Raw genomic sequence first — 14,642 nt, 5'->3', positions numbered from 1 at the left:
GCTCCTGTTCTCTAACGGTTTCTCAGCCTAGTTCTGCTGTCTTGATGTCGGGCCCAGTTCGTGGCTCCTCCATCATGAAAGGATGATGTCTGTAGCAGTTCCAAGTTCAAGTCCAGCAGAAATGGCTCCAAGTTCTAGCACTGAGTTTTTCTGTCTCTGCTTGGCTTGATCTGGGTCATATGTTTGTACTTGACCCAATTGCTGGTGTCAAGAAAATATGATGCTTTGATTGGCTAATCCTGGGTCATGAGCACTTCTGGAGTTGGAGGTGGAGTCACTGGAATAACATCAATTGAGAGTTGGGGCTGGGTGGATCCCAAATGATAATCCAGGGTGGCTACTAAAGCTAGGGTAGAGTGAATGGATGTTGGACAGCCAAAAGCTACCTCCAGTGTTGGAGTTTTGGAATCTGACAAACATGGTCTCACATCCTAGATTTTTCACTTCTTAGCTGTGTGACTTTGAGCAAATTACTTAATATTGGTATACCTTAGTTTCTTCTTCAATAAAATGGTTTAACATTAACCACTTTGAGGAAAAAAAAAAAACAAAAAACCAAACTCATTGCTGTCGAGTTGATTCCAACTCATAGTGACCCTACAGGACATAGTAGAACTGCCCTATAGAGTTTCCAAGGAGCACCTGGTGGATTCAAACTACTGACCTTCTGGTTAGCAGCTGTAGCACTTAACCACTATGCCACCAGGGTTTCCCAACCACCGTAAGAGTAATAATGTATACAAAGCACCTAAAAACAGGGCCTGGCACGTGTTAGGCACAGAGTAAATAGCAGTTAATAAGAATGAATAATAACAAATGGGTTCTGGAAGAATATATGCATTTGGCTATAAAGGTATAGGAACCTACCAGGCTAACCTACTTGATTCTCCTTTTCCTGCATTTGTTAGTAATAATCCCCAGGCCCCGAAGAAAAAAGTACAAAAGCAAACCTGGGTAATAGGAATGTCTTCAGAGCGAGTAGGGCATCTTTGGCCTTCCAGAACGCCTTGACTGTAATTAAGTAATGAGTTTATAATCACAGCAAATTGAAACTGGAAGGAACCTCAGAGATCATCCAATTGACTGGCCCTGCCCTTATTTTAACAGAGAATTTAAGGGATTTGTGTTACGGCAGAAGTGCAACTGTACCTATGGTTGTCATCTATATTCGGGCATGTTAATCCTAAAAATATGCCATATTCCTCCAGCTTCTGCCATGCATAGACACATACACATGCCCCACAAAATTGAAGTAGGTGGCTTCATACTTAGCTATGAAAAGATGAGAGAATGTATGTACCAAGGCCATTTATTTATTTTTGCCCTAGTCATTCTGAGATCTTGAAATAAATTGGACTCCTAAGTAGGCACACACAAATAGCATTAAACCTAAAACCAAACCTGTTGCCGTAGAGTCGATTATGACTCACAGCGACCCTACAGGACAGCATACAACTGGATTAAAAACCAAACCCACTGACGTCAAGTCAATTCCAACTCATAGCAACCCTATAGGACAGAGTAGAACTGCCCCATAGAGTTTACAAGGAGCGCCAGGCAGATTTGAACTGCCGAACTTTTGGCTAGCAGCCATAGCACTTAACCGCCATGCTACCAGGGTTCCCAGAACTGCATTAGAAAGATTAAATTGTCTGTAGTTTGCTTTCGTTAACATATGAAATGGGTTGTAAAATGTGGCGCCAATGTAGAATGGGCTGTGAAATATGGCGCCAACAAGGTAATATAGATACAGAGGGGCAGATACCTTCCTGGGCATTTATAATAACTGTGTATAATTGAAAACGTGAAGCTGCAAATCTAAGATGTTAAAACTTATCTTTTTGACTGTAAAGACTACAAGCACAACTTTGAACGTTCCTATCAGGAAGAGTTTACTGAGAAGTGCGAGCAAGTGTTTGTTGTTTCCAAAGAGTCAACTAGGGCCTTCGAAGTCTTGGAAAGATTTGCCTTAAAAGATGTGGAATTTGATCCTAAGAGTGCAGCATCTGATTCCAGTTTAAACTCTGTTCTGAGGTAAGATGTAAAGAAATCCCAAGCCTTTTCATGAAGCTCAGGCAAAACAGCCTGACTTTGGTAAATGTGATCCACCAAATTTGGAACGTCTCCCCTCGCTTCCCCCATTCTGTGCTGGTCCCTTCGCTCCCAAAAAGCCATTCCTGGCTTTAAAATTTCCTCATCAGGTATAATTCTGCATTTGCAAATGTTTTCTGGCTACTTTATACACTTTCTTCCAACCTCCTGAAGAAGTTTATAAACTCCTGAAGAGCAGGGAGCTTACCTTCTTTGGTCTCCTAGATCCAGGTTGGTATAAGCAATTCCTGAGAATGGCCGAATGACTTTAAGGAGAAGAAATTAGGTTAGGAAATATAAGTAATACACCTGTACAGTATTCTGTAGCTTCCACGTACATCTTTAGCTCATTATTAACTACATTCAGATATCCAGGCAGCATTTACTGAATGCCTACTATGGGCCATGTCATTATTTGTATGTGCCGAATTGAACTATCTTGTTCCATGTATGCATGCCTTAACTGTTTTATCCATTGTCCTCTACAATAAAGCCCCGTATTTTTTCCCAGCCTTGGCAGTGACATGGGCATTAAGAGGCTGAGACCCACAGTAAGAAAGCTGGTGTTGTCTGTGGTGTCCCTCCCAATCTCATTCCTAGAAAGAGGGAGATTCTTGGGACATTTTTATTTTTTTCATTCTCATCCTCCAGCTCTTATTATGGATCTCATTTGTTTCGTAAGAGTTGTGTTGTTTGAAATAAACCCTCCATGGCTGGAATGGTTCAGGGCTGTCCTTCACATTGCTGCACCAGTCTCCACATCCACCATTTTAGCCCACTCAATGACACTAACACGTGTGGTCTGGGAACTCATTCCAAGAGGAAGACTATTTGATTAGTACAACATGGCGTTCAATCAATGTTGATAAGACTACAAGAGAAACATATAAGTCATATGTTAAAAACCTTAGATCCATGGAGACAGAAAGTAGATTAGTGATTGCCAGGGGCTGGGGTTAGGAGGAAATGGGAGTGACCCCTAACCAGTATGAGGTTTCTTTTTGGGGTGATGCAAATGTTCTGGAATTAGATAGAGGCAATGTTTGTACAAACTTGTGAATACACTGAAAGCCACTGACTTGTACTTTAAGATGATGAATTTTATGGTATGTGAATGATATCTCAATTATAAAAAAACTTAAGTATTTTAGAGTGGTGAGAATTTCAATAAATTTTATTACAATTGAACGACTCAAATTGTTGTCCCCAGTAAAAACACAACAGTTAAATAGGCCCTCTTAGGTTTGGTGGCAAAGTGGTTAGGAGCTCAGGCTGCTAACCAAAAGGTCAGCAGTTCGAATCTACCAGCTGCTCCTTGAAAACGCTATGGGGCAGTTCTACCCTGTCCTATAATCAGACTTGACGTAACACAACAACAGGTTAGCTGTGTGGAAACATCCAGAGCCTTGTTTGCTCTGCCATTTGGAAACAATGCTTTGTACGGTAAGTTCCTGAATACAGTGTATAGGTCAACAGAAAAGGAGTGTTCTTCTCAAGTTTCAAAGCAGTGTCTTAATAGCCAACCATATTGAACAATAGCATTCTTTTTTCCTTATTTTGAAAGGAGTCACAGATTGCTTTGCAAATTTTTAATTTTCTATTTATTCTCGGGAAGAAATCATTAAGACCTTAGCCTAACTATGTGGGTGTATTTATATTTGTATTTCTCCTTCATCAGTTTCACCAGCTGAGTGCCAAGAACTGTTCTATGCACAAGAGATACAGCAGTGAACCAAAGATAAAAATCTCTGCTTCCATGGAACTTAGTTACACTGTGGAGTCAGGCAACAAGTATTAAATAAGTAGTATGTTAGATGTCGTTAAGTGCTGTGGAACATGATGACATGATGCAACACTTAAAGGGAACAGGGCCTCCTTTAGACTGTGGTAAGGCCTCATCAAGAAAGTGGCATTTGGGTAATTACCAGAGGTAAGTGAGGGAGCAAGCTATTTAAATATGACCCGGAAGAGCTTTCCAGACAGAAGCAGTAGCAAACACAAAGTCCCTGGGGCTGGAGGAGTGCCTCTGGAAAGAAGTCAGAGTGGTGGGGGGTGAGACTGGAGATGTAGCACATGTGGGGGAGGTCTAAGATCTTGTCTGGCCTCACAGGTCACTCAGTGTAGGACATGGGCTTTTACTCCTTTTGAGCAGAGAAGCGACCTGATATGACTTATATTTTGACAGGCTTATTCTAGCTGCTTGGTTGAGAATAGACTAAAGGAGGGCAAAGATGGAAGCAGGATGTAAAATCAGATCCTAACATACAATTTTTTTAAATTGTGGAGATACATATACGTATATATATTGTTAGGTGCCGTCATTTCTGACTGATAGGGACCCCATGTACAACAGAATGAAAAGCTGCCTGGTCCTGCACCATCCTCACAGTTGTTGCTGTGCTTGAGCCCATTGTTGTAGCCACTGTATCAATCCATCTCGTTGAGGGTCGCCATCTTTTTTTTTTTTTTTAATAATATATATGCTTTTTTAAAATAAAATGCTTCAATCTTAATGGTTTCTTCCCAAGAATAAATGGAAAATGAAAAAGTACAAAGCACCATTTTCAAACGCACAAATCAGTAGCCTTAATTACATTTACAGTGTCATGCAACCATTACCACTATCTATTCCCAAAACTTTTTCATCGCCGCAAACTCTGTAACCACTAACTACCATTCAAATTTGATGATGAAATAATTAAAGCAATAAAACAGTGATTCCTAATTTATACTAAAGGAGATGGAATTCTTAGGATGCAAATCTATTTAATGACCCTGCTTTAGGTTTTCGATTTTAATGGGTTTTTGGACTGATTCTCTTGCTTTGCCAAACCTGAGTATCAGGTTTATTTACTTTGTTCACTCACTCAGCAACTTATGATCAGGCACTGCGCTGGCCACTGAATGTCCAATAAAACCAAAAACCAAACCCATTGCCATTGAGTCAATTCCGACTTATAGTGACCTTATAGGACAGAGTAGAACTGCCCCATAGGGTTTCCAAGGAGCACCTTGGTGGATTTGAACTGCTAGCCTTTTGGGTAGCAGCTGTAGCAACTTAACCACTACACCACCAGGGTTTCGTAGTGAATCAGAAAAGCCCAATAACTCCCTCATGGAGCTCACATCAATGAAAAACCAATAGATACATATTTATCTAATGAAAACTGTGTAAGGCACAGGGCTAGAATCTGTATGAAGAGATATGCATGGACCTGGGAATCCTTGGCATACCCAGAAGCTTTTACCAAAAAGTAAAGCAATGGGACAAGCTATATTATGTTCATGCCAGTTTTTAAAAAATCACATTTCTGCAGTACTACAAGCTAGAACAGCCTGGTAGAGTTCTCAGTGAGTCACTAACAATTACGGTAATTTAGTTGAATTTCCAACTTTGTCATCCTCAGGATTGATGGGAATTCTTGGTGTGTGGGCGCTTCAATTTTTTATTCCCTCTCAGTGTGACATTACATCACAGACCAGCCTGGTGGTGGTGTTGGTAACCCAAGCAAGAGCCGAGGGAGACAGATATAAGGACAGTGGACTGATATGGAGAGTCTCTCTTCCTGGGCCTTTGGGCAGGTTGGGCCCCTGACGTGACCCCTGGTTCATACTGAACAACCCGGGGATCTGTGGAGCTGGAAGGACCTTCAGAAGTTACTTCTCTCGACTCTCCTAGTTTTACACAGGGCAAAGCAAAAGCCCAGGGTGAATGATTTATTTCGGTTCACTTGAGATCAAAGTTGGGACTAGAACCTCCTATCTCTTAGAGGCCAAATATGCGTAGGAAAAACTTCCCTTTTTCTCCTTCTCCTTCCTTCCCTCCCTCCCTTCTTGTCTAAGTATTTTACCCCTTTATTTATTTAATTTTTACTCCGTTTTACTCTTTTATTTTTCAGAATAAATCCTCTTCCCACTTACAAGTCTATTTTGCTCTTGTCTGGAGAACGTGGCTGTGGGAAGTCCACTCTGATTGCCAACTGGGTGAATTATTTCAAAAAGAAACACCCAAGCATATTGCTGATCCCTCATTTTGTGGGGAGCAGCTGTGACAGCAGTGACATCATGTCTGTGATCCATTACTTCATCACAGAGTTACAGTACAAAAGCTACGGTAATAGCATCAAACTTTCAAATTCATTCAGAAAATTTTTGGTGAGTTAGAAATTAGTGGTTCTCCCTTCGGCTCACGTGAGTACTTTCCTCTTCTTCTAATCCAAGCCTCACTCATGTAATAGTCTGTATGGGGTTCCTGGTTAGAAAGACAAATGGCTTTCTTCCATGTGGTCATGTAGGGGCACAGGCTTTTTCCATCTTCAGCACGTGTCATCCACTAAGGGCCTCACAGTCCTCTGATTTTGTCTAGAGGAATCAGAAAACCAGTGAAAATGGCACACCTGTTCCTTAAAAGTCTCGACCCAGAAATGATACATCTCATTTCTGCTCCATTTCTGTTGGAAAGAACCAGTCATATGGCTACACTGGGAATCCAGCAGGGATAGGAAGCTAACCCCACAGTATGAAATGTGGAGTATAAATTTTTAGCATATAGTACCCACTGCCATCAAGTCGTAGCACCGATAAGTGTTAGCTATTATTATTATTAGGTACCTATTGTGTATTTTGAGCTCAACTGCTAACCAAAAGATCTGAAGTTCAAATCCACCAGCTGCTCCTTGGAAGCCACATGGGGCAGTTCTACTCTGTCCTATAGGGTTGCTATAAGCAGAATCAACAAGATGGCAGTGGTTTTTTTTTTTTTTTTCGTCTATGTATTTACATGTTTGTATGTTTCTGACTGTGAGAGCCTGCTTTTGGGAATTCATCACTTCTCATTGGGGGTATACACCTGTGTGTGCCTCTGTGTACTGAGTGAATACGTGTGGGTGCCCCAGGGTGAGTTTTGGTGGATATTTATTTGAAGGATATTGGACTTTTTTCTGTGAGTGTTATGGGTGTCTGTGAGTAAATGTGGGTGAACATATGTGGGTTGAGTTCTCTATTGTTGCATTATCTCAGTTGCATTGTTGTTGTTGTTAGGTGCTGTCGAGTCGGTTCCGACTCATAGCAACCCTACGTATAACAGAATGAGACACTGCCTAGTCCTGCACCATCCTCACGATCGTTGCTATGCTTGAGCCCGCTGTTGCAACCACTGTGTCAATCCATCTTGTCGAGGGCCTTCCTCTTTTTCTCTGGCCCTCTACTTTACCGAGGATGATGTTCTTCTCCAGGGACTGGTCCCTTCTGGTAACGTGTCCAAAGTACGTGAGACAAAGCCTCACCATCCTTGCTTCCAAGGGTCACTCTGGCTTTATTCCTTCCAAGACAGACTTGTTCATTCTTCTGGCAGCCTATGGCATACTCAATATTCTTCGCCAACACCGTAATACAAAGGCATCAATTCCTCTGTCTTCCTTTTTCGTTGTCTAGCTTTCACATGCATATGAGGTGATTGAAAACACCATGGCTTGGGTTAGGCACACCTTAGTCCTGAAAGTGACCATCTTTGTTTTTTAGCACTTTAAAAAGGTTTTTGCAGAAGATTTTTCCAATGCAATACTTCGTTTGATCTCCTGACTGCTGCTTCCATGGGCGTTGCTTCAGTTGCATTATCTAGTTAAAATAAAAATCAGTAGAAGAAGGTGCAAGTAACTGTATAAATGGTGATGAATTCTACTCAGACACATCCCAAGAGTGCTCAGTCTGACCAGGCTGACGATGTGAGCTCAATCGTACCCATCCAATTACAATTTTATTCCCAAAGTGAATCATTATTTTAATGAGTGTGCTTTTAGGTGCTGAGAGCTCCTAATAAAAACAGCTGCTATCTTTCAAACAAACAGATTTTGAGTCTGACAACAGTGGAATAAATTCATGAACCGCCTATGAATACGCAGCCAGGTGACAGCTTCTGTCCCTGAAAGGACGTCCTTCCTGGTGAATGGCAGGAGGCTGAGGGCTAGGGTCAAGCTCGTTAACCATTTGCACTACCCAGGGACTTCAAGCTACTTCTATTCATTAAGGAGGGGAGGGACTGCAACTCAAGAGAATTTGCTGCCCTGGCAGTCTGAGGAGGAGGTGGAGGCAGAGGGTTGGCATAGAAAGCCAGCACCAGGATCACTTAGCACGGCTGCCTTTGCCTGGAAGCTCAGGTTGCACCTGGGGTGAGGTGGCTGTGGGCGGAGGAGGAGGGGCTGCTGCTGAGCACACGGCTGGGCCAGAGAGGTCCAGCGCTTGAAGCAGATTCCACTTCTTTGTAGAGAACTGCTTTCCTGTTGCCTGCCTCGGCTGTCTGCAGCTGTAGCCCTGAGTGGGCTGGGAGCTGGGGGCCCTCCCTAGCGGGGTGCCAAAACACCCCCTGTGTGAAGCTTCCATCTCTACTCCTCTGCCCTCAACCCCTGCTCGCTGGGATAAAGGGATCTTGTGGATGAGAAATGCCTGTAGCCGGCTCTCCCAACTTGCACACCCCTTGGTTGCCTCGCCAGCAGCTGGTGCCCCTTTCCGCGCTCCTCAGAATGGCAGATAGAGCCTCTGGCTGTCTTGTTTACGTGTTTCCCTGCCCTCTTTCTCCAATTACCTGGTGCCTGCCCTGACTAACAATGAATTCCACTTACTGAAGGTTCTCCAAGTACCAGGCACTGTGCTGAGGGCTTTATCGGCAGCTCATTTAATGCTGTCACCAATCCATTTAAAGCATCCTCATCCAGAGAACGGGACCAAGGCTCAGAATGGTTGAGTCACAGCCACACAGTGGTCCCTGGTCCTCATCACTGGTAAACGAATAATTTCTTTTATAAGGATGAACACAAAGCTGGTTCCCATGAGGCAGAGGTTAAAGATGTCCCAAATGTCCAGCTTTTCCAAACTGCCGTACCACTCAATCATCTCTAACATCAACTACTCCCTCTGCCCTCAATACTCTCCCTCCCATCTTTGGATTCCCCAATTCACTTCAATGTCTCACAGAACTCACAAACTCAGTAAAGGAAATGGCTCACGCAGTTGTGGAGGCTGGGAAGTCCCAAATTCGTGGGTCAGGCATAGGCTTACTCCCTGGCCATCAGTCTCTGCCCAAAGGCTCTAAGCTTTCTTGCTCCACGGGCCTGGAAGCCCACTGCGCCGTTTCCTGCTGGTCTCTCCTGCCAGTCTCTCCTACTGGTCTCTTCTTCCCTTGTGGTGGTGGGCTCTTCTTTCTGCTCTGGGACTGGCTCTCTTTTAAGGCAAAACTGACCAATCCCCTTGGTGGGCCACAATTATCTTATTTGCAGAGCCCTGCCCAATCACCTGGGTGGGAGTTACAAGCCCATGGCGATAAAGGCCATACGAAGTCATTCATCACAACGCAACTGCACAGTCTTGCCTCCTTGAGCCCACACAGGGAAAATGTCACTCTTTTGGATGATTTCCATCAGGGTTTTCTCCAATATCAGATATCAATCAGCAGAGTCTGCACTCAGGTCCGCGATGTGGAATGGGTGGAGATATTAGCAGAAACCCTGGGCAGAGCTTTCTAAGCTTTGTGCCCTAGGCCCTGCTGACTTCTCCAGCCTCATCTCTCACCCCTTTGCTCCATGGGTTTGGCCTTCTGAGAGCAGACCAGTCACTCTGTCCTTCCATGTCTTGCCCATTCAACTCCCTTTTCCTGAACTGCCTCTTCCGTTTCTTGTTGTTGTTAGCTGCAGTCCAGTTGGCTCCGACTCATGGCTAACTCCATGTACAACAGAAGGAAATGTTGCCTGGTCCTATGCCATCTTCACAGTGATTGATATGCTCAAGTCCATTGTTGTAGCCGCTGTATGTTTTGAGTGCCTTTCAACCTAGGGGGCTCATTCTCCAGCACTTCATACGACAATATTCTGTTGTGATTTGTAAGTTTTTCATTGGCTAATTTTTGGAAGTAGATCACCGGGCCTTTCTCCCTAGTCAGTCCTGGTCTAGAAGCTCTGGTGAAACCTGTTCACCATGGGTGATTCTGCTGGTATTTGAAATACTGGTGATATAGCTTCCAGCACCATGACAACACCCAGGCTACCACAGCATGCCAAACTGACAGATGCATGTGGCTCCCTTTTCTTAAATCAATGACATCCTACTCATCTTCCAAGATGCAGGTGAAAGGTCACCTCCTCTGTGAAAGGGTTAGTGGGCGCCTTGCTCCTTAACTTTGACCAGGCACCAAGAGTAGCACCAATGCCACTGTATTTTAGTTTACATGGGTGCCCCCTCCAAACACTGTGAGCTTGCCTTCCTTGGCCCCTTGGATGACTTACACATGCTCCTGTCATTTTGCGTTTTATTGTTTGTCTGTCTCTGTAAGTCCTGTGAGTGCAGGGAACCATGCCTATCTTATTGTTCATTGTTATACCCACTGCCTGGCACAGAGCCTGGCACATAAAAGGTTCTTGATATATCTGTTTTGAATAATAAAGCACTGCTAAAAAGTGAAAAAATTAGTCAATTACTAAGTCATTTTGTCATAGAATTGTACTGATCGATTTTTTTTTTCTCCCCATAAATCTACCTATCCTGACTGGTTCTTTAAACAACTTGAGATGTTATAATTTAAATTAAGCAGCAGGCTATTGCCATTTAGTAGAGCCAGTTTGGTCCTGCAAGAATTCAGAGAAATGTTTAAGATCATTTTCCAATACTGGTAATGTTGACATCCTCTTCAACATCATTTTGAGGAAAAATAATTATAATCACTCAAAATGTGACTTTAAAAACACTGGACATATGCTTTGCTTCATATGTAAAGATATTAATCTGTAAACATCATCCTAGAGTTTTTTTTTCTTTTTGTCCAGAAGTGGCGATAGATTTTTGGTGATTACTACTAGTGATGTTATGCTTTATGATTGTCAGCTGGAGTGTATTTTTTTGAGGTTCATTCGTATTTGTTTTATCACTTAACCTCTACCCCAGCTTTATGAAAGATATAGCAGCCCTCAGCTCTGTGGGTTCCTTTGTATGACTGGTAGCGAACCACACGCACCAAGAAATAGTAACCATACACAGCTTGAAAAGTCAAATGGATTATTCTTTAAATTATTACTTGATGTTCTTGTCTGAAGAAAAACTATTAGAAAAATAAATGTTTTGGAAGCTCCTGATGATCACCTCCCCTCACCTCTCTAGACCTCAGTTTGCTTATCTACAAAATGAGGGGCTTGGGCTAGACTAGATGATCAATCTCTGAGAACCCCTCTGCTCTAAAATCCTACCATGTACTATTTGAGATCTCAGCATTGGCTATAATTTTTAAGAGTTTTAAAAACTCAAAGGATGAAGCATAAAGATTGATTCTTTTTCTTCCATTCTTGAGAAGTCTCTTTCATTGTATGATACAAGCTCAAACTCTGTCTTTTTTGAGACCTTCTCCTCCTTTATGTCCCACAACATTCATATGTAATTATCAAGTCTTACTGATTTTATGGTCATTTTCTGATTTAAAAATCAATACAATCCTCTAATATAAAAGATAATATAGAGAAGGTAGCTGATTATCAAACGATACATATTTTAACATGTCAGTGCTCAGACATGCTTCCAGTAGAAGATATAATGGAGTAAGCAGATACCAACCTCTACCTGGAAAATCACCAGAAGGGCAGTAGGTTTAAGTGTAGACTGATGGGTGCCTTGCATTAGAGACTCAAACATCACTAGCAGTATTGCTATCAGAGTTGTGATTGTCTGAAATGTTGGACAAATCTTGGTATGGTTTCAGACAAAACAATGGATAATCTTCCATCAATTTACATGGTAGCTGCAGTCCTAGAAAATTCCTAGAAAGTTAAAACTGTGCAAAAATTACTTTGCATTTCCATGTGGAATGTAGAATGGAGTTGGTTTAATTATGAAGACTTTTCCTTTATATGACTGTATAACAGAACATTTGAAAGTTGGGTAGACCCAGGGACAGATCTTCCTTGGGTGTGACAGTCCCATGTTGTAGGGTGTCTAGACCCACCCCTGTGGATAACTACTGCTCTAACCAACTTCCTACTTTTCCAATGTTCACTACACTTTCCTGCTTCCAAGCCTTTACCTGTGCTTTGCCTTGCTTGATATGGACTTCATCTCATGTCTGTGTGTTCTCCAAAGCTCATCTCAAATGTCTTCTACACAAAGCTGTTCTTCATTGTGGTGGTTTCACATCAAACTCAGTAGCCTTCAAACCCACATTCTACCTTGAAATGTGGTATGATGGTTATTTGTGTACAGGACACATTCCCACTTCTCTTAGCATCTTGGCTTGATATTATGGATTATTGTGTCTCTTCTCAGCCAGCACAGAACCTTGTACATAATAAGCAGCTAATAAATATTTTTTAAACGTAATAACTCTCAATGACTCTAATAGAGTCTTAATGCATTGGAGACTTAATCCACTAAAACATCTGTGCATAATTTGATTTCCTAGATCCTAATATGCCTAAATTTCTGTGGAAAATATTTCTTTCGAAAAAAATAAAGCAAGAGAGAAGTTATATGCAGTAAAATGCTTTTAGACTATTTGCTAGTTAATTATAATTTTGGATTGCTGCTACTAGGTTGGAGCTCAGGTGGCGCAGTGGTTAAGGGCTTGGTTGCTGACCAAAAGGTCTGCAGTTTGAATCTACCAGCCACTCCTTGGAAACTCTATGGGACAGTTCTACTCTGTCTTATAGGGTTGCAATGGCAATGGCAATGGGTTTGGTTTTTTGGTTTTGCTACTAGGTCGCTTAATTACAGTCTAAAAGTTGGTCCTCTCAAATTACTTCCTCTGCCATTTGCTGGCTCATAACTTAATTTTCTCTGGTAATTTCCAGAATCCAAGGTCTGGGGTCCAATATTGTGGGCGGAGAAATTTAGAATTGGCTATATTAGGTTTAAGATGAGCCAGTACCAAAGACACTAGGCAGTGGGTGGGAAATGCTGTATGGGTGTACTGCTGGAAGGAAGAACTTGGGGCAGTGGCTGCCACCCCTAGACAGGTGCAGAAACTTCACAAATCACATGGTCTGACTTTTCTTTCTTCCCATGCAGCTATTTGTAACATGATCTATTTTTGCAGTTTGGAAAACGAGAGTAGTTTTTTGGATTACATAAATATATCTCATATAAAACCCTGAAAATGTATTGGAGGCACCAGGTGGTAAATATCATTACCTCTTTCTGGGTTGAAGGTTTTGAGGGTGCTAATCACACACATCATCTCTTCTAAGGAGTTCCTTAGAAGGGAGGATGATGAGACTTCATCTTATGTATTTTGGACATATTATCGGGAGGGACTAGTCCCTGAAGAAGGACATCATGCTTGGTAAAGTAGAGGGTCAGCGAAAAAGAGGGAGACCCTCGGCGAGATCGATTGACACAGTGGCTGCAACCATGGACTCAAACATAGCAACAATTGTGAGGATGGTGCAGGACCAGGCAGTGTTTCGTTCTGTTTTATGAAGGCTTGCTGTGAGCTGGAACCGACTCGACAGTACCTAACAACAAGAGATCACACACATATGCATCTTCGGCTGGGCTGCTGCGTGTTGTGCTTGTTGTTCCCAACCCCAGCTCATTAATGTATTTTAGTCATGATGGAAACTTTCACCAAATCTGAACTAATTTCTATGCTGTAGGTACTCAGCTCGAAACTGATGTTCTTAACGAAGACCCGAATATCTTGGTCTTTTCGCTTCTTGTAGAAGTATTCATTGCTTGCATCAGCTCAAAGCCATGTATACTTGTACTAGATGGAATCGAAGAATTGATTGGCATTTATGGGATTTCAGGACAGAAGGTAATGTCTTTTTTGTGAAAAGAAAATCTCATAATGTAGGATGTACATAACATTTTCCATTGCACTGCATATCTCTGGTTTTAGCCAACATTGCTTATAGTTACTGCTTTATGTTTTATTGAACAAATATTTATATACCACTTAGTATGGGCCAGGTGCAAACCCTGATGGTGTAGTGGTTAAGAGCTTTGGCTGCTAATCAAAACGTTGGCAGTTTGAATCCACCTGACGCTCCTTGGAAACCCTATGGGGGCAGTTCTACTCTGTTACTGTAGGGCTGTTATGAGTCGAAATTGACTTGACGGCAATGGGTTTGGGTTTTTTTTGTTTGTTTGTTTGTTTGAGGGCCAGGCATTATAGAAACTTTAAAAATATTAACTCATTTAATCCTCATAACAACCTGTAAGGAGCCCTGGTGATGCAACAGATAAGTGCTTGGCTGCTAACCGAAAGGTTAGCAGTTTTAACCCACCCAGTGGCCAGGAGAAAGCCCTAGTGATCTGCACCTGTAAAGATTACCACCTAGGAAACCCTATGGGGTAGACCTACTCTGCCACATGGGGTCACTATGATTCGGAATTGACTCAATGGCACCCAACAACAACAACAACAGCCCTATGAGGGAGAGACTGTGGTTATCATCCCTGTCTACACAGAGAGGTCTGATCCCAGAGGTGTTAGGTGACTTGTCTAAGGTCAAAGTTAGTGGTAGATTTGGGATTCGAATATAGGCAGGTTGGTTCTAGAAATTGTGGCCTTTACCCCTACA

The 14,642-nt window shown here is 42.3% G+C and overlaps 1 protein-coding gene across 1 annotated transcript in view; it reads left to right on the top strand.

Moving 5' to 3' along the window:
• LOC126075946 (putative tetratricopeptide repeat protein 41) overlaps positions 1–14,642 on the top strand; it is a 111,969-nt gene that overhangs the window by 32,686 nt on the left and 64,641 nt on the right. Inside the window, 3 exon segments of the mRNA XM_049884208.1 lie at positions 1,854–2,034; positions 5,991–6,205; positions 13,713–13,873. Coding sequence (XP_049740165.1) covers positions 1,854–2,034; positions 5,991–6,205; positions 13,713–13,873 — 557 coding nt within the window.

This window comes from Elephas maximus, chromosome 4 (assembly GCF_024166365.1).
Source record: "Elephas maximus indicus isolate mEleMax1 chromosome 4, mEleMax1 primary haplotype, whole genome shotgun sequence".
In the NCBI taxonomy this organism is placed as follows: domain Eukaryota; kingdom Metazoa; phylum Chordata; class Mammalia; order Proboscidea; family Elephantidae; genus Elephas; species Elephas maximus.
This window is presented reverse-complemented; position numbering and strand designations above follow the sequence as displayed.